The sequence below is a fragment of the Triticum urartu genome, chromosome 4A, assembly GCF_056163025.1.
Source record: "Triticum urartu cultivar PI428250 chromosome 4A, HENAU_Tu73, whole genome shotgun sequence".
NCBI lineage: Eukaryota > Viridiplantae > Streptophyta > Magnoliopsida > Poales > Poaceae > Triticum > Triticum urartu.
This window is the reverse complement of record NC_141876.1, coordinates 617,705,428-617,725,377: the sequence shown is the minus strand read 5'-3', so window position 1 is coordinate 617,725,377 and position 19,950 is coordinate 617,705,428. Positions and strand designations below refer to the sequence as shown.

General features: G+C 48.3%; 1 protein-coding gene across 1 annotated transcript; it reads left to right on the top strand.

Annotated features, from left to right (window-relative positions):
- Positions 1-13,184: 13,184 nt before the first annotated feature.
- Positions 13,185-15,117, top strand: LOC125554458 (sugar carrier protein A-like). Its single transcript, XM_048718014.1, has 3 exons — positions 13,185-13,326; positions 13,598-13,914; positions 14,032-15,117. The coding sequence occupies exons 1-3, from the start codon at positions 13,185-13,187 to the stop codon at positions 15,115-15,117; spliced, it is 1,545 nt and encodes a 514-aa protein (XP_048573971.1).
- The last annotated feature ends 4,833 nt before the right edge of the window (positions 15,118-19,950 follow it).

Genomic DNA, 19,950 nt, shown 5'->3' with positions numbered 1-19,950 from the left:
TCACATATATCATTCATCACATCCTTTTGGCCATATCACATCACATAGCATACTCTGCAAAAACAAGTTAGACGTCCTCTAATTGTTGTTTGCATGTTTTACGTGGCTGCTATGGGTTTCTAGCAAGAACGTTTCTTACCTACACAAAACCACAACGTGATATGCCAATTGCTATTTACCCTTCATAAGGACCCTTTTCATCGAATCCCATCCGACTAAAGTGGGAGAGACAGACACCCGCTAGCCACCTTATGCAACTAGTGCATGTCTGTCGGTGGAACCAGTCTCACGTAAGAGTACGTGTAAGGTCGGTCCGGGCCGCTTCATCCCACGATGCCGCTGAATCAAGATAAGACTAGTAACGGCAAGCATATTGAACAAGATCAACGCCCACAACTACTTTGTGTTCTACTCGTGCATAGAAACTACGCATAGACCTAGCTCATGATGCCACTGTTGGGGAACGTAGCAGAAATTCAAAATTTTCTACGCATCACCAAGATCAATCTATGGAGTCATCTAGAAACGAGGGAGGAGTGGATCTACATACCCTTGTAGATCGCGCGCGGAAGCGTTCATGAGAACGGGGTTGATGGAGTCGTACTCGTCGTGATCCAAATCACCGATGATCCTAGCGCCGAACGGACGGCACCTCCGCGTTCAACACACGTACGAAGCAGCGACGTCTCCTCCTTTTTGATCCAGCAAGGGGGGAGGAGAGGTTGATGGAGATCCAGCAGCACGACGGCGTGGTGGTGGAAGTAGCGGGATTCCAACAGGGCTTCGCCAAGCGCTGCGGGAGGAGGGAGATGTGTCATGGGAGGGAGAGGGAGGCGCCAGGGCTTAGGTATATTTGCCCTCCCTTCCCCCCCACTATATATAGGGCCAAGGGAGAGGGGGAGGGCGCAGCCTTGCCCCTTCCTCCAAGGAAGGGTGCGGCCAAGGGGGGGAGGATTCCATCCTCCCCAAGGCACCTCGGAGGTGCCTTCCCCCTTTAGGACTCTCCCCTCCTCTTGTCCCTTTGGCGCATGGGCCTCTAGGGGCTGGTGCCCTTGGCCCATGTAGGCCAAGGCGCACCCCCTACAGCCCATGTGGCCCCCGGGGCAGGTGGCCCCACCCGGTGGACCCCCGGGACCCTTCTGGTGGTCCCGGTACAATACCGGTGACCCCGAAACTTGTCCCGATAGCCGAAATAGCACTTCCTATATATAATTTTTTACCTACGGACCATTCCGGAACTCCTCGTGACGTCCGGGATCTCATCCGGGACTCCGAACAACTTTCGGGTTACCGCATACTAATATCTCTATAACCCTAGCGTCACCGAACCTTAAGTGTGTAGACCCTACGGGTTCGGGAGACATGCAGACATGACCGAGATGACTCTCCGGTCAATAACCAACAATGGGATCTGGATACCCATGTTGGCTCCCACATGTTCCACGATGATCTCATCGGATGAACCACGATGTCAAGGACTTAATCAATCCCGTATACAATTCCCTTTGTCTATCGGTACGACACTTGCCCGAGATTCGATTGTCGGTATCCCGATACCTTGTTCAATCTTGTTACCGGCAAGTCTCTTTACTCGTTCCGTAACACATCATCCCGTGATCAACTCCTTGATCACATTGTGCACATTATGATGATGTCCTACCGAGTGGGCCCAGAGATACCTCTCCGTTTATACGGAGTGACAAATCCCAGTCTTGATTCGTGCCAACCCAACAGACACTTTCGGAGATACCCGTAGTGCACCTTTATAGTCACCCAGTTACGTTGTGACGTTTGGTACACCCAAAGCACTCCTACGGTATCCGGGAGTTGCACAATCTCATGGTCTAAGGAAATGATACTTGACATTAGAAAAGCTTTAGCACACGAACTACATGATCTTGTGCTAGGCTTAGGATTGGGTCTTTGTCCATCACATCATTCTCCTAATGATGTGATCCCGTTATCAATGACATCCAATGTCCATGGTCAGGAAACCGTAACCATCTATTGATCAACGAGGTAGTCAACTAGAGGCTTACTAGGGACATGGTGTTGTCTATGTATCCACACATGTATCTGAGTTTCCTATCAATACAATTCTAGCATGGATAATAAACGATTATCATGAACAAGGAAATATAATAATAACTAATTTATTATTGCCCATAGGGCATATTTCCAACAGTTAATGATGATGATCATGAAACTTCAGATCAAGTTGCTACTGAACTTCGTAGGTCCACAAGGACACGTTCCGCACCAGAGTGGTACGGCAACCCTCTCTTGGAAATCATGTTGTTAGACAACGGTGAACCTTCGAACTATGAAGAAGCGATGGCGGACCCGGATTCCGACAAATGGCTAGAAGCCATGAAATCCGAGATAGGATCCATGTATGAAAACGAAGTATGGACTTTGACTAACTTACCCGTTGAGCGGCGAGCCATAGAAAATAAATGGATCTTTAAGAAGAAGACAGACGCGGATGGTAATGTTACCATCTATAAAGCTCGACTTGTCGCTAAGGGTTATCGGCAAGTTCAAGGGGTTGACTACGATGAGACATTCTCTCCCGTAGCAAAGGTGAAGTCCGTCCGAATCATGTTAGCAATTGCCGCATACTATGATTATGAGATATGGCAAATGGACGTCAAAACGGCATTCCTTAACGGTTATCTTAAGGAAGAACTGTATATGATGCGGCGGGAAGGTTTTTTCGATCCTAAGAATGCTGGCAAGGTGTGCACGCTCCAACGCTCGATTTATGGGCTGGTGCAAGCATCTCGGAGTTGGAACATTCGCTTTGATGAGATGATCAAAGCGTTTGGGTTTATGCAGACTTATGGAGAAGCCTGCGTTTACAAGAAAGTGAGTGGGAGCTCTGTAGCATTTCTCATATTATATGTAGATGACATACTTTTGATGGGAAATGATATAGAACTCTTGGACAGCATTAAGGCCTACTTGAATAAGAGTTTTTCAATGAAGGACCTTGGAGAAGTTGCATATATATTAGGCATCAAGATATATAGAGATAGATCAAGACGCCTCATAGGTCTTTCACAAAGTACATACCTTGATAAGATATTGAAGAAGTTCAATATGGATCAGTCTAAGAAGGGGTTCTTGCGTGTGTTGCAAGGTGTGAAATTGAGCTCAGCTCAATGTCCGACCACGACAGAAGATATAGAAGAGATGAGTGTCATCCCCTATGCCTCGACCATAGGTTCTATTATGTATGCCATGCTGTGTACCAGACCTGATGTAAACCTTGCCGTAAGTTTGGTAGGTAGGTACCAAAGTAATCCCGGCAAGGAACACTGGATAGCGGTCAAGAATATCCTGAAGTACCTGAAAAGGACTAAGGAAATTTTTCTCGTTTATGGAGGTGACGAAGAGCTCGTCGTAAAGGGTTACGTCGACGCTAGCTTCGACATAGATCTGGATGACTCTAAGTCACAAACTGGATACGTGTATATTTGAATGGTGGGGCAGTAAGCTGGCGCAGTTGCAAGCAGAGCATTGTGGCGGGATCTACATGTGAAGGAGTACATGGCAGCCTCGGAGGCAGCGCATGAAGCAATTTGGGTGAAGGAGTTCATCACCGACCTAGGAGTCATACTCAATGCGTCGGGGCCAATCAAACTCTTTTATGACAACACTGGAGCTATTGCACTTGCCAAGGAGCCCAGGTTTCACAAGAAGACTAGGCACATCAAGCGTCGCTTCAACTCCATTCGTGAAAATGTTCAAGATGGAGACATAGATATTTGTAAAGTACATACGGATCTAAATGTAGCAGATCCGTTGACTAAACCTCTCCCTAGAGCAAAACATGATCAACACCAGAATTCCATGGGTGTTCGATTCATCACAATGTAACTAGATTATTGACTCTAGTGCAAGTGGGAGACTGTTGGAAATATGCCCTAGAGGCAATAATAAAAGGATTATTATTATATTTCCTTGTTCATGATAATTGTCTTTTATTCATGCTATAATTGTGTTATCCGAAAATCGTAATACATGTGTGAATACATAGACACCAACATGTCCCTAGTAAGCCTCTAGTTGACTAGCTCGTTGATCAACAGATAGTCATGGTTTCCTGACTATGGACATTGGATGTCATTGATAATGAGATCACATCATTAGGAGAATGATGTGATGGACAAGACCCAATCCTAAACATAGCACAAGATCGTATAGTTCGTTTGCTAGAGTTTTTCCAATGTCAAGTATCTTTTCCTTAGACCATGAGATCGTGTAACTCTCGGATACCGTAGGAGTGCATTGGGTGTACCAAACGTCACAACGTAACCGGGTGACTATAAAGGTATACTATGGGTATCTCCGAAAGTGTCGGTTGGGTTGACACGGATCAAGACTGGGATTTGTCACTCCGTATGACGGAGAGGTATCTCTGGGCCCACTCGGTAATGCATCATCACAATGAGCCCAAAGTGACCAAGTGTCTGGTCACAGGATCATGCATTACGGTACGAGTAAAGTGACTAGCCGGTAACGAGATTGAACGAGGTATTGGGATACCGACGATCGAATCTCGGGCAAGTAACGTACCGATTGACAATGGGAATTGCATACGGGGTTGCTTGAATCCTCAACATCGTGGTTCATCCGATGAGATCATCGAGGAGCATGTGGGAGCCAACATGGGTATCCAGATCCCGCTGTTGGTTATTGACCGGAGAGCCATCTCGGTCATGTCTACATGTCTCCCGAACCCGTAGGGTCTACACACTTAAGGTTCGGTGACGCTAGGGTTGTAGGGATATGAATATGCAGTAACCCGAACGTTGTTCGGAGTCCCGGATGAGATCCCGGACGTCACGAGGAGTTCCGGAATGGTCCGGAGGTAAAGAATTATATATAGGAAGTGCTATTTCGGCCATCGGGACAAGTTTCGGGGTCACCGGTATTGTACCGGGACCACCGGAAGGGTCCGGGGGGGTCCACCGGGTGGGGCCACCTATCCCGGAGGGCCCCATGGGCTGAAGTGGGAGGGGAACCAGCCCCTAGTGGGCTGGTGCGCCCCCCTTGGGCCTTCCCCCTGCGCCTAGGGTTGGAAACCCTAGGGTGGGGGGCGCCCTACTTGCCTTGGGGGGCACTCCACCCCCCTTGGCCGCCGCCCCTTGGGAGATTGGATCTCCAGGGCCGGCGCCCCCCCTTGGGGACCCTATATATAGAGGGGGGGAGGGAGGGCAGCCGCACCCTTGCCCCTGGCGCCTCCCTCTCCCCTCCAACTCCTCCTCCTCCTCCTCCATAGAGCTCGGCGAAGCCCTGTCGGAGTACTGCTTCTCCACCACCACCACGCTGTCGTGCTGCTGCTGGAGCCATCTTCCTCAACCTCTCCTTCCCCCTTGCTGGATCAAGAAGGAGGAGATGTCACGCTGACCGTACGTGTGTTGAACGCGGAGGTGCCGTCCGTTCGGCGCTAGGATCTCTGGTGATTTGGATCACGTCGAGTACGACTACCTCATCCCCGTTCTTTGAACGCTTCCGCTCGCGATCTACAAAGCTATGTAGATGCATCCGATCACTCGTTGCTAGATGAACTCATAGATGGATCTTGGTGAAACCGTAGGAATTTTTTTTGTTTTTCTGCAACGTTCCCCAACAGATGGGAGATCAGGGTCAGCAGGAGAGATCATCAGAACAGTGTTGTTGTACATAGGGGCAGCGCGAGCAGCAAGGAAAAAGTCATGCAAGCAGGCTATGCTGCGCTTGAGAGATTGGAGAAACCATGGAAGCACCTTAGCAAAATGTGAAGCGGGACGCCGCCCGACTGGAAGCTTTGTTTCAAGATGCATGAAACCAAACTCCGTCCCTTGATAGAAATTCAAGCAGAACAAAATATAGGTCACATAAAGAAAAAATAAAGCATAGTTAAACACAACTCTGATGTATTCACTTAAAATAGGATGATAATGATCTAAAGAAAACAGCGATCATCAAGGATGTCTCACCTTGAAACACCCTGCTGAATTAAGGTTTGTTCTAAAATAAACAACTAAAAGATATAAAATATTTAAAGCATTACAGTGACATGGTGTTCTATTTTTCTTCACAAACTAACATGATCAGGATCGCGAAACATGGACAAACAAACATTCCTCATGTTTTTCTTTTTTTGCTTTCAATTCACTAAAGGAAAGTAAACACCCGGTGTTGTGTGTGACTCACCCACACCCAAGGGGAAGAAAGGTCCATGGGCTCTGGCCACCCACAACCAGAATGCATGATCCAGCGTAAAGGCACTGCTTGCTGCTACCTCGGCTCCCCAACCATCACAACGGCAGGTTTGCGTCGACTTGCACACAAAACCACGTCTCTACTGGCTGCAACATAACCGTGTCTTCCTATGTGGTTACCACACTCCTCTTTTATGTCCCTCCATCTCTCTCTCCTTCTCCCTCCTCTCAACTACCAGCACAAGGGACAAAGAATAGCATGGAAAACAACACTCATCAACTCTTAACTACAACCCTTAGAGGCATATCATCATAAATGTTGTTTGTAAAGGAGGAGCCAAGACAACATCTCAAAAGCTTATAGACCATGAACACCATCCTGTGACAAGCCTCGGATTTCACAGGTCTGGCCTGCAACTTTACAATAGTTTTGCTAGAACTGAGTGTCATGGTCCAAATGTAGCAGTAGGACAGGAAGAAGTGGTTGAGGCCAAACGTGCACAAAACTATCCATCTTGAGCAATGAGAGACAATAGAGGTTAAGTGGCATCAGCGAGTTGACAAGGCCTCCCTGATTGCAGTGCAACCAAGAGCTCCCTGGTGATGGAGTCATCAAAACGGAGCTGTGCATCTCTAGGGGTCATCAAAACAGAGCAAAATATCCATTTCAGTAGTAAAGAGAAAAGTTACGAAAGAAAACTTTTCACACAAAATTAGAACATGGATCCATATCAGAGCTAGAATACTTTTCACAAATAATCAGAATTGAGATCCATATCAGATCATGAAAACTTTTCGTTGAGTCAGTACCGATAATGATATGAACCAGTTTTTTAGACTATAAGATATGAACCAGTTTATAGAAAGAAACTGCAGTAATGAAGATTAAATGTGTAAATTGCAGCAATGAACTACCGGAATCGATTAAACTGGAATTTCAAATAACATATACAGAGGCACTATAGTTCAATTACGACATAATCAGAATCGATTAAACTGGAATTTCAAATAACATATACAGAGGCACTATAGTTCAATTACGACGTAATCATATTCTCACAATCCGAGCCGAAAACAGTACTCAGTGTGATGAGAAGAAACGTTATAGGTAGAGAGGCCAGCGATGATGTAGCAACAAGGTCGCCATGTACATAGACATCAATGAGTGATAGTGCTTACGAGGGAGGAGGTGGCCACCACCACTCACCTTCTCCAGCTCATCATCGTCGTCATCAATATAATTGTTCTGCTGAAGCTAACCTCCGCATACAAAAATCCTTGTGTAGCATCCAAGCCTAAATCATGTTAACCATGTTGGAATTATGCCCTAGAGGCAATAATAAAAGGATTATTATTATATTTCCTTGTTCATGATAATTGTCTTTTATTCATGCTATAATTGTGTTATCCGGAAATCGTAATACATGTGTGAATACATAGACACCAACAAGTCCCTAGTAAGCCTCTAGTTGACTAGCTCGTTGATCAACAGATAGTCATGGTTTCCTGACTATGGACATTGGATGTCATTGATAACGAGATCACATCATTAGGAGAATGATGTGATGGACAAGACCCAATCCTAAACATAGCACAAGATCGTATAGTTCGTTTGCTAGAGTTTTTCCAATGTCAAGTATCTTTTCCTTAGACCATGAGATCGTGTAACTCCCGGATACCGTAGGAGTGCTTTGGGTGTACCAAACGTCACAACGTAACTGGGTGACTATAAAGGTATACTACGGGTATCTCCGAAAGCGTCTGTTGGGTTGACACGGATCAAGACTGGGATTTGTCACTCCGTATGACAGAGAGGTATCTCTGGGCCCACTCGGTAATGCATCATCACAATGAGCCCAAAGTGACCAAGTGTCTGGTCACAGGATCATGCATTACGGTACGAGTAAAGTGACTTGCCGGTAACGAGATTGAACGAGGTATTGGGATACCGACGATCGAATCTCGGGCAAGTAACGTACCGATTGACAATGGGAATTGCATACGGGGTTGCTTGAATCCTCGACATCGTGGTTCATCCGATGAGATCATCGAGGAGCATGTGGGAGCCAACATGGGTATCCAGATCCCGCTGTTGGTTATTGACCGGAGAGCCGTCTCGGTCATGTCTACATGTCTCCCGAACCCGTAGGGTCTACACACTTAAGGTTCGGTGACGCTAGGGTTGTATGGATATGAGTATGCAGTAATCCGAAAGTTGTTCGGAGTCCCGGATGAGATCCCGGACGTCACGAGGAGTTCCGGAATGGTCCGGAGGTAAAGAATTATATATAGGAAGTGCAGTTTCGGCCATCGGGAGAGTTTCGGGGGTCATCGGTATTGTACCGGGACCACCGGAAGGGTCCCGGGGGTCCACCGGGTGGGGCCACCCATCCCGGAGGGCCCCATGGGCTAAAGTGGGGAGGGGAACCAGCCCATAGTGGGTTGGTGCGCCCCCCTTGGCCCACCCCATGCGCCTAGGGTTGGGAACCCTAGGGTGGGGGGGCGCCCCACCTGGCTTGGGGGGCACTCCACCCCTTGGCCGCCGCCCTCCTAGGAGATCCCATCTCCTAGGGCCGGCGCACCCCTAGGGGGGCCTATATAAAGGGGGGGAGGGAGGGGCAGCCGCACCCTTGAGTCTTGGCGCCTCCCTCTTCCCTGCTACACCTCTCCCTCTCGCAGTAGAACGGCGAAGCCCTGCTGCGGTGACCCCTGCATCCACCACCACGCCGTCGTGCTGCTGGATCTTCATCAACCTCTCCTTTCCCCTTGCTGGATCAAGAAGGAGGAGACGTCACGCTGACCGTACGTGTGTTGAACGCGGAGGTGCCGTCCGTTCGGCGCTAGGATCTCTGGTGATTTGGATCACGTCGAGTACGACTTCCTCATCCCCGTTCTTTGAACGCTTCCGCGCGTGATCTACAAAAGTATGTAGATGCAATCCGATCACTCGTTGCTAGATGAACTCATAGATGGATCTTGGTGAAACCATAGGAAAATTTTTGTTTTCTGCAACGTTCCCCAACAAACCAGTGTCTAGATTAATCATTTCAAACTAACGTTTGCTCAAAACGAAGGAAACAACCAATGTGACATATCTTATAACTATTGAAAAGTAAGGCGATATATGGATAAACTATATTTAAGGGAAGTGTTTCCCATGTTCTATATGAACAAAAAGAAATTGTCATCATTGGTCTAGTATGAGTTAAAATCGCCAAATCACAAGAACTAAAATACCATCAAAATGAACAGGGTTACATGTACCTGATCTGTAATATTTCATCGTACATAATCTTCACTTCTCTCATCTTCTTCATCAGGCAATGGGCCAATGCATTATTTCATCGTCGCTGTCGGCTGTCACAAGAGGCTAACATGCAATCAGGCACTCAAATGTGAAAAGCGTGAGTGTGCAGAGAAGAGGATGAGATGCACATACCTCGCCATGCTCGCGGACCAACTGTAGATGTAACTTTCCTCTATCCAATACTGCAGGTCCCAGATTCAAAGCGTCCTCCTCGCTGGGCCAGCCGGCGGCTGTGTCGGGGTAGCCGAACCGCTACACGTCGCGACCTAGGGAGGCGGCGGTGCTGTGCCTGCTCATACAGAACGTTCTGGGATGGCGGCGGCTGCCCCCCCCCCCCCCCTTTGCCGGCGTGAGTGAGAGGAGGAGGAGATGGGTGGGTGGCCGGTGCGGTGGTTGCTGCGGGAGAGATGGGCCGCCGTTGGGTGGTCGCGGACTCACGGGAGGGAGCCAGGGAGGGGTGCCAACAGGTAGTTCGGGATCGGGAGAGAGGTCTGGTTCTGGAGATGGAGATTGGGTCGGTAGAAGGTGGAGGACGTGGGTTCTGCCCTGTTTTTGCGTCGGTGTGGTGCGTGAGGTTTTCGGCAGATTTTTTTAGTGCGTGCTATCGTATGAGGGGAGGAAAGGGTCGATGTGTATCTCGTACGTGGGCTGAGCTGGCGATTTTTGGGCTGTTGCGGGCGTGTGGCCCTCGCGCGATGCTTTTCGTTCGAAGGGAGGAGGGGATCGAAGGAGGTCGAACCATCACGACGTTCGATCCTCCTTTAATAGTAGATATTAGAGACATGCAGTCGCCCTGTTGTAGATCTTTTTTCGTCTAAAAGTAATGGCCTATGTCATCATGGACTTTGACAGCCACACTACCTCCAGTAACAAAATTTTGAATCCATTGACGCCATTTATCGAAGAATCTTTTCATTCTTAAGGTCTGTTGAAGGAACGACAGATGTCGGAATTAACCACGAGGAAAGAGTCCTGTCCAGTTTGGATATGGAACAATCACCAAGTTATATACGAGTATGACTAGCTAGTGTAGGCATATAAATATACATGTAACCCCTGCGTTGTAATCGTCATATCAAAGGAAAAAGAACACAAGTGCGACATGCACCTGTTGCCATCAGTCTGGTGTGTATTCGCGTGTGTGGCGTCTCGTTGAGTTGTATAATCAATCTAGCCGGCGATACATGCATGCATGTTATAGTTTGGTATGTGACAACCCGTCCACCTCCCTAACTGCATGCTTGTTGCGTACTAGCATGTTTACGCTGCAATCGGCCGCAGTTCCCTCGTATGTGCGTCTTGCCGAAAAGTACGCGGCGGATTGCAGCGTCGAGATTCGGCCTGTGCCAACAAGTGGTTAAAAGCCAAGTTAATTTTCTATTAACAGGAAGTCAACCGTCGAGATGGAAGAAGATTCCAAAGCCGCAAAATTACTGACGACGATGGAGAACGATGATTGCGGCGTATCCATCGTTTGATTGAGGCAACTACGACATATGGGCAGTGAAGATGAGTGTTTCGCTCAAAGCTCAGGATATGTGGGATCCAGTCAATCTTGGCGGTATGGAGTATGTGGGTGGAAATGCGAAGTATCGCAAGGATCATCGGGCGTTGATGGCGATGTATTCCGTCCTACCCAATGACGTCTTGTATCAGATCATCGAAAAGAATTTGCCGGCGAAGGAGCTCTGGGAGGCGGTCATGACCATGTATCAAGAACATCCTCGTATCCTCTACAAGCGCATGATGGAGTCATACATTATGATCTTGATGAAGGACAATGTAGATCCAGATTTTTACATCGATGCGGCAGTGCCTCTCGATTCGAAAATTTAGTTCCTCGGTGCAAGCAATCACATGATAGGCCAACACATGTTGTTAGATGAGTTGGACAAGAGCATCCACGTCCATGTCTTACTGAATAAAGGATAAATCATTGAGATAAAGGGGAGAGGATCCGTTCGTCTCCAGTGCAAAAACGAAGAACAACGTGTGTGGTCTAAGCAATGTTTTGAACCAAGTCTTCGTGCTAACATCATCAGTCTTCAGTCTTCGACAGTTTGAAGACCATGGTATGACGGTGACATCGAACAATAGTGGGGTGAGAGTTTATGAGGAGAGTGGAAGTTCTTGTTAGAAGGGATATAGAGGATTGGTGTAATCAATGGATGTATTATGGAGCTTCGGAGGCGAGTATATATTGAGTACAAGACTTGAAAGGCAAGAAGTCTTTTTTGAAGATAAGGTAGGAGACGGATTATAAATTCTAGACTACCAGATACATGTAACACAAATATATCTCTAACAGTTCTCTCATGAGCGTGAAGAGGCCTATGCTTGCCGAGTTGTAAAATATCCAACTGGAGGTAGTATGCGCAAGTATCCATGACACTATTACTCACGTGATGCAGCAGGAGTCTGTCACAGATGAGGAGATGGTATTGGTAGAAGCGGAAGTGACCCCTGTTAGTTCGTCAAGTGTGGAGACACCAAGTATGCGACCAAGGCGCCAGAATAAGTCGACGTGATCACATCGATTTACGAGGGGCAGGAGGCCACTTCGTCAAGCTTACAAGCGCAAGCGAAGAGTTCTACGACTGCTGTCATCCCAGGTTGCGACATATTGGATCCACAAGACGTGACATGAGATGATGTATGCAGTGATGTGAAGAAGGCCGACGAGCAACATGAAATTGTTTCTATGGACATGACTGCAGGTACAACGATTCTGACTGGCAAATCAGGCGCAACAGCAGGAAGCTCGGACACTGGTGTCGTAATCCTTCGTGCAAGAAGAACTGCACTACGAGGAGCCACACACGGACGGCCGGACCTAAAGGAGGTGCTCCATGCATTGCTCTTTTTTTTTAGGGCTAATGGCAGGTGCTCTGCCTTTTCATTATAGATTAGGAATTTACAAGAGAAAAGTCTGAAGCCCTAGGGCAGACAAAAAGAGAAAAAGAACAGAATTACATAGCTAGAGGCCTCGAAAAAGCCAAGTCCAGGTATGTTAAGTCAGGCCTGACTAAGCAAGCCACCATATCAACAGTTGAAGAAAGGTTTTGACAGATTCTTCGGTTTCGCTCGTTCCAGATGTTCCAGGCGAAGAAAGCAGCGATGCTTGGGAGCCCATACAATGGTGGCATATGGAACGGGGGGAGTAGAACACATCAAACTCGTGTGTTGTGACGTGTGCGTGGTGTCTCGTTGAATTAATTGTACGATCAATCTAGGCGGTGAGTACGTGCATGTACTAGTTTTCTACCTGAGAATCAATCGAGACCTCCCTAACTGTCTCGTTATTGCGTACGTACTATCGTGTTTATGCTGGATCGGCCGGAAAGCAATCGGCCGCAGTTACCTCGTACGTGCGCTTCGAGGTTGGGCTTGTGCCAACAACAGACAGTCAGGGCAAACAGCAAAGGTAAAGAATATAGGTCGACGACGTGAGGCAGACTAGCGGCGTCACATCGTGCGCTTGCTTATCGGCTGTAGCTTGGTGGACACGAGGCCTGGTCGGCGTCGCTAGCATCTGATGTCACTCACTTGCCCATGCCACTGCTGTCGCTCCGCTATAAAAGGTAGCGCGCGCCGTGTGTTTGGTAGAGAGCTGTGCTTGTTCCCTAATTAAGACTCGCTTGACTTGAATTCCCGGAGATCAGGAGATGGCTGGCAGCATGGCTCCCTTGGGGGTGAAGAAGGAGAGGGCGGCGGAGTACAAGGGGCACATGACGTTCGCCGTCGCCATGGCGTGCATCGTCGCCGCCATCGGGGGTTCCATCTTCGGCTACGACATCGGCATCTCCGGTAAGCACTGCACGAACTCGCCTCGCATGGTGCATGCATCTACACCACAGTGAGAAGCTATATACTTCTACGGTATTTCCGACTTCCTCAATGGTTGCATGCACGGTTGATTCGATTGAGGAAAGCACCTGAAGGGGGCCGCTCCATTATTATTCTAGTTAGAAGATTTGTGCTTTAATGGCCGCTTCTTTTTAGATTTTGCGATGCTCCTCCCTCTCCTTTTGTTTGTAGTAGTAGAATCTAAGTTGCATCAATCAATTGCTGGCTGCAGGAGTGAACACCATGGACCCGTTCCTCGAGAGGTTCTTCCCGGTGGTGTTCCGGCGGAAAAACTCGGCCAGCCTAAACAACTACTGCAAGTACGACAACCAGGCTCTCTCCGCCTTCACCTCCATCCTCTACCTTGCCGGGCAAGTCTCCACACTTGCGGCGGCGCCGGTGACAAGGAACTACGGCCGCCGCGCCAGCATTATTTGCGGCGGCATCAGCTTCCTCATCGGCGCGGCCCTCAACGCCGCAGCCGTGAACCTCACAACTCTCATCCTTGGCCGCGTCATGCTTGGCGTCGGCATCGGTTTCGGCAATCAGGTGTGTAACTAATTAAGCTCACGCATACGCAGAGTTAGCTATTGCATGTATGTACTCCATGTGTTTGTAAATTGCAGCTTACAAAATTCTTGTTATATATGTGTCATGATCAATTAGGCTGTGCCGCTCTACTTGTCGGAGATGGCGCCGGCGCACTTGCGCGGCGGGCTCAACATGATGTTCCAGCTCGCGACGACGCTTGGCATCTTCTCGGCCAACATGATCAACTACGGCACGCAGAAAATCAAACCGTGGGGGTGGCGCCTCTCGCTGGGCCTCGTCGCGGCGCCAGCACTGCTGATGACGATCGGCGGGATCCTCCTCCCGGAGACGCCCAACAGCCTCATCGAGCGCGGGCGCGTTGAGGAGGGCCGGCGCGTGCTGGAGCTGATCCGCGGCACCGCGGACGTCGACGCTGAGTTCACAGACATGGCGGAGGCGAGTGAACTCGCCAACACCATCACGCACCCGTTCCGGAACATCCTTGAGCGACGTAACCGGCCGCAGCTGGTGATGGCCGTGTGCATGCCGGCGTTCCAGATCCTGACGGGAATCAACTCCATCTTGTTCTACGCGCCGGTGCTGTTCCGGAGCATGGGCTTCGGCGCCAGCTGGTCCCTCTACTCCTCCATGCTCACCGGTGCGGTGCTCTTGTTCTCCACCATTATTTCCATCGCCACCGTCGATCGCCTGGGGAGGAGGAAGCTCCTCATCAGCGGCGGCATCCAGATGATCGTTTGCCAGGTGATCGTGGCGGCGATCCTCGGGGTAAAGTTCGGTGCGGACAAGCAGCTGTCCCGGAGCTGCTCGATCGTGGTGGTGTTCGTCATCTGCCTCTTCATGCTCGCGTTCGGGTGGTCGTGGGGTCCGCTTGGGTGGACGGTGCCGAGCGAGATCTTTCCGCTGGAGACGCGGTCGGCGGGGCAGAGCATCACGGTGGCCGTCAACCTTTTCTTCACCTTCGTCATTGCGCAGCTGTTCCTGTCGCTGCTCTGCGCCTTCAAGTTCGCCATCTTCATCTTCTTTGCTGGTTGGATAGCCGTCATGACCGCCTTCGTCTATGTCTTCCTGCCGGAGACCAAGGGCGTGCCCATCGAGGAGATGGTGATGCTCTGGAGCAAGCATTGGTTCTGGAAGATCATCATGCCAGCAATGCCAACGATGCCGCTCGAGAACGGCTTGGGACCAAGTGACATTTGTTAAGTGACTAGGTGAATGCCCCTGCGTTGCTGCGGGATATGTATAAAATATACTCCCTCCGTCCGAAATTACTTGTTGTAGCAATGGATGTATCTAGACGCATTTTTAATTCTAGATATACCCATTTCTATCCATTTATGCAACGAGCAATTTGAGACGGTGGGAGTACCAAAAAAGATACACAAGGCAAGAATCCAACTTTGTGGTGATTACATTCCAATTCCATCTCCATTATGATCAACGTGCACCCAAACAACACTGTTCCAGCCTGAGATAAAATATATTCGAATGCACCAAGCAAATATATTTCTTTTCTTTTGGGGGATGGGCATCAACCAAATGTTCACCATGTCTTGTGACAAACATAGGGTTGGCTCCATTCCTCTTCTTGACCATACACCCTCTAGTTCCTTTTCGTTGACATCTCCAAACACACACTCCACTCATCTCTTTTCCATTCGCATCTCCTTATACACCCTTCGCAAGTCATTTACTTTCCATTTACCTCCATGGCTCCCGCCAGCGTAGAGATGGTGAACTGATAACGAAGAAGAAGTGCCATGGAACAAACTATAGCATTCTCTAACATTTGGCAGCCACGACGAAGATGCAGTGGTGGTGTTTTCGTTTGGCACTACTATCCATCAACTTAGAAGAAAAGACGAGGAGCAACATATACGTGCGTGTTATTTTCATTGTCATAATGTTTTAAACAAGTGTTCAACCCTACCAATGTTATGGAATTATTTATATGTCCTTTTACATCCAAGGGCCAAGCAGTGCAAGAAAGATACACCATAGCACATATTTGTTTTCTTTTCCATCAACATGATATTGCCATCATTAATATGTAAATATTTACACGGATGTCAAAACAAGAATTTGAACTGAAAATTTTATTTACCAAAAGCTATGCCTGAAACAAATGGACCGAGTATCTTTGTTAGTGTGTTCGAAGAACGCAAATAAGAGCACGCATGAAGAAAATACATTTCAGGTCTTCATTTTCTGATACTAAGAGAGAGATCTCTCACTTCCAGAGATGAACCTATTATGATAATGCTAATCTCAGTGATGTATCTAGAGATATTGATTGAGATCGACTTAACGGGATAGCTAAAACTTGACAATAGTCATTTTTGTTATGTTAGAAAAGTAATACAAACCAAACGAACATGGTGAGCAAGTGAAAGATTTAACTTAACTTTACCATGACTTCCGTAGATGCAAAACCAATTTCAAGCCCGAATGGTTTAGCTAAGCGCTTCTCTTGTCTCTTTTTCCTTCATCAATATCACCTGCGATGAAGCATATCCCATTGAAAAATTCTTACATATGAAAATAAGAATGCCAACGATTAGTTATAAGTAACCGACAACATAATCTCATTACTATTGTATAGTAGCGTAACAACATGTTAAATTAGGCACAAAGCAATGGAAATGTAGCTCCTCATGGCAATGGGTACCCGTTACCCGCTAACCCGACGGGTAAAAACCCTATTAGGGTAAGGGTATGGGAAAATAAAATACCCATGGGTATTTAAATGAGAAAAATCTATACCCATCGGGTAAGCCGGGTATGGGTACGGGAATGCAATACCCATACCCGTATACCCGCCTACCCGCATGTTACTACATCTTACATGTAGGCCCCCTATGTCATTCACTAGAAAAAGAAAAAAAAAACCCTAGCCTAAGCACCCAGTGGCCGCAACCCTAGCCCCCGCAGGCCCGCAGCGCACAAAACCCTGTCCGCCCCTCGACCCCTCACCCTCACCCCATCGCGCCGTCACACCCATCTCTCTCACCCGGGCTGCAACCCTAGGTGGCTGCCCCCGCCACCGGCCACCGCCGCCGCCGGCCGCTGCGGCTACCAGGTCAGGGCACCAGGCCATCTCCCTCGTCTCCACATCTCCTCCCTCCACAACGCCTCCTCCACTCATCTCGCTTGTCGTTGCCGCAGCTCTTCCATCTCATCCGCCGGAGTAAACGGAGCACCTCCCAGCCTCAACTTCGGCGCGGATGGAGAGCGGTCTAGAGGATGTCGAGGAGGCCCACTACTTCGGCGCGGATGGGGACCTCGTCCGCTCAACCTCAACACCCATGGATGAGGAAGATCTCGGACAAGATGGCGCCGGCGGGAGTGGTTCTCAGGTGCGGACGCCGACGCCTTCGTCTACCTCCAAGAACATGCGTCTCCAACCACCTTCAACGGGGCAGAATCCCGGGCGCCGCTCCAACTCATCTGCGCCCGGTTACAAGGTGGGTCGTGGCCGTGGCCGTGGAGGCGCGACGGCGGTGGCCAGCACCTGGCAGAGTCCGGCTGCTCCTGCTTCTGCGAGGAACAAATCGACCCCACCAGCGAAAAGGGCACCAAAGCATCCAAAGCGGTGAAATTTTTCTCACTTTTTCATAAAATTCTATGATGCATGAACTGATCTATTTGATTATGTTGTGTATGAAGTATGTTGTAACATGAAAGTGAGTGTTGATAAATATGTACTAAATGTTGTTATCTTGTTGATCTTTAGAATCAGATTTTATTGTTCTAGTTCAGGATAGAAGTTTTGTATACCCATGAACTGGAACAACAAATTTGGGAGTTAAAATTGAAGGAAATATGCCCTAGAGGCAATAATAAAGTTATTATTTATTTCCTTATATCATGATAAAAGTTTATTATTCATGCTAGAATTGTATTAACCGGAAACATAATACATGTGTGAATACATAGACAAACAGAATGTCACTAGTATGCCTCTACTTGACTAGCTCGTTAATCAAATATGGTTATGTTTCCTAACCATGGACAAAGAGTTGTTATTTGATTAACAGGATCACATCATTAGTTGAATGATCTGATTGACATGACCCATTCTATTAGCTTAGCACCCGATCGTTTAGTATGTTGCTATTGCTTTCTTCATGACTTATACATGTTCCTATGACTATGAGATTATGTAACTCCCGTGTGCCGGAGGAACACTTTGTGTTCTACCAAATGTCACAACGTAACTGGGTGATTATAAAGGTGCTCTACAGGTGTCTCCAAAGGTACATGTTGGGTTGACGTATTTCGATATTAGGATTTGTCACTCCGATCGTCGGAGAGGTATCTCTGGGCCCTCTTGGTAATGCACATCACTTAAGCCTTGCAAGCATTGCAACTAATGAGTTAGTTGCAGGATGATGTATTACGGAACGAGTAAAGAGACTTGCCGGTAACGAGATTGAACTAGGTATTGGATACCGACGATCGAATCTCGGGCAAGTAACATACCGATGACAAAGGGAACAACGTATGTTGTTATGTGGTCTGACCGATAAAGATCTTCGTAGAACATGTAGGAGCCAATATGGGCATCCAGGTCCCGCTATTGGTTATTGACCGGAGATTTGTCTCAGTCATGTCTACATTGTTCTCGAACCGTAGGGTCCGCACGCTTAACGTTACGATGACAGTTATTATGAGTTTTATGCATTTTTTGATGTACCGAAGTTAGTTCGGAGTCGCGGATGTGATCACGGACATGACGAGGAGTCTCGAAATGGTCGAGACATAAAGATTGATATATTGGAAGCCTATATTTGGATATCGGAAGTGTTCCGGGTGAAATCGGGATTTTATCGGAAAACCGGGAGGTTACCGGAACCCCCCGGGAGGTACATGGGCCTTAATGGGCCTTAGTGGAAGAAGAGGACAGGCGGCCAGGGCTGGGCCGCGCGCCCCTCCCCTCCTAGTCCGAATAGGACAAGGAGAGAGGGGGCCGGCACCCCCCTCCTTCTCTCTCTCTTTTCCCCCTCCGCGAATCCTATTCCAACTAGAAAAGGGGGGGAATCCTACTCCCGGAGGGAGTAGGACTCCTCCTGGCGCGCCACCTCTAGGCCGGCCACAACCCCCCCTTTGAACCTTTATATACGGAGGCAGGGGCACCCCCTAGAGACACAAGTTGATCCACGTGATCATATTCTTAGCCGTGTGCGGTGCCCCCTTCCACCATAGTCCTCGATAATATTGTAGCGGTGCTTAGGCGAAGCCCTGCGACAGTAGTACATCAAGATCATCACCACGCTGTCGTGCTGACGGAACTCTTCCCCGACACTTTGCTGGATCGGAGTCCGGGGATCGTCATCGAGCTGAACGTGTGCTAGAACTCAGAGGTGCCGTAGTTTCGGTGCTTGATCGGTCGGGCCGTGAAGACGTACGACTACATCAACCAAACGCTTCCGTTGTCGATCTACAAGGGTACGTAGATCACACTCTCCCCTCTCGTTGCTATGCATCACCATGATCTTGCATGTGCGTAGGAAATTTTTTGAAATTACTACGTTCCCCAACAGTGGTATCAGAGCCTAGGTTTTATATGTTGTGTTATATGCACGAGTAGAACACAAGTGAGTTGTGGGCGATATAAGTCATACTGCTTACCAGCATGTCATACTTTGGTTGGGCGGTATTGTTGGACGAAGCGGTCCGGACCGACATTACGCGTACGCTTACGCGAGACCGGTTCTCCCGACGTGCTTTGCACATAGGTGGCTTGCGGGTGACAGTTTCTCCAACTTTAGTTGAACCGAGTGTGGCTATGCCCGGTCTTGCAAAGGTTAAAACAACACCAACTTGACAAACTATCGTTGTGGTTTTGATGCGTAGGTAAGATTGGTTCTTGCTTAAGCCCGTAGTAGCCACATAAAACTTGCAACAACAAAGTAGAGGACGTCTAACTTGTTTTTGCAGGGCATGTTGTGATGTGATATGGTCAAGAAATGATGCTAAATTTTATTGTATGAGATGATCATGTTTTGTAACCGAGTTATCGGCAACTGGCAGGAG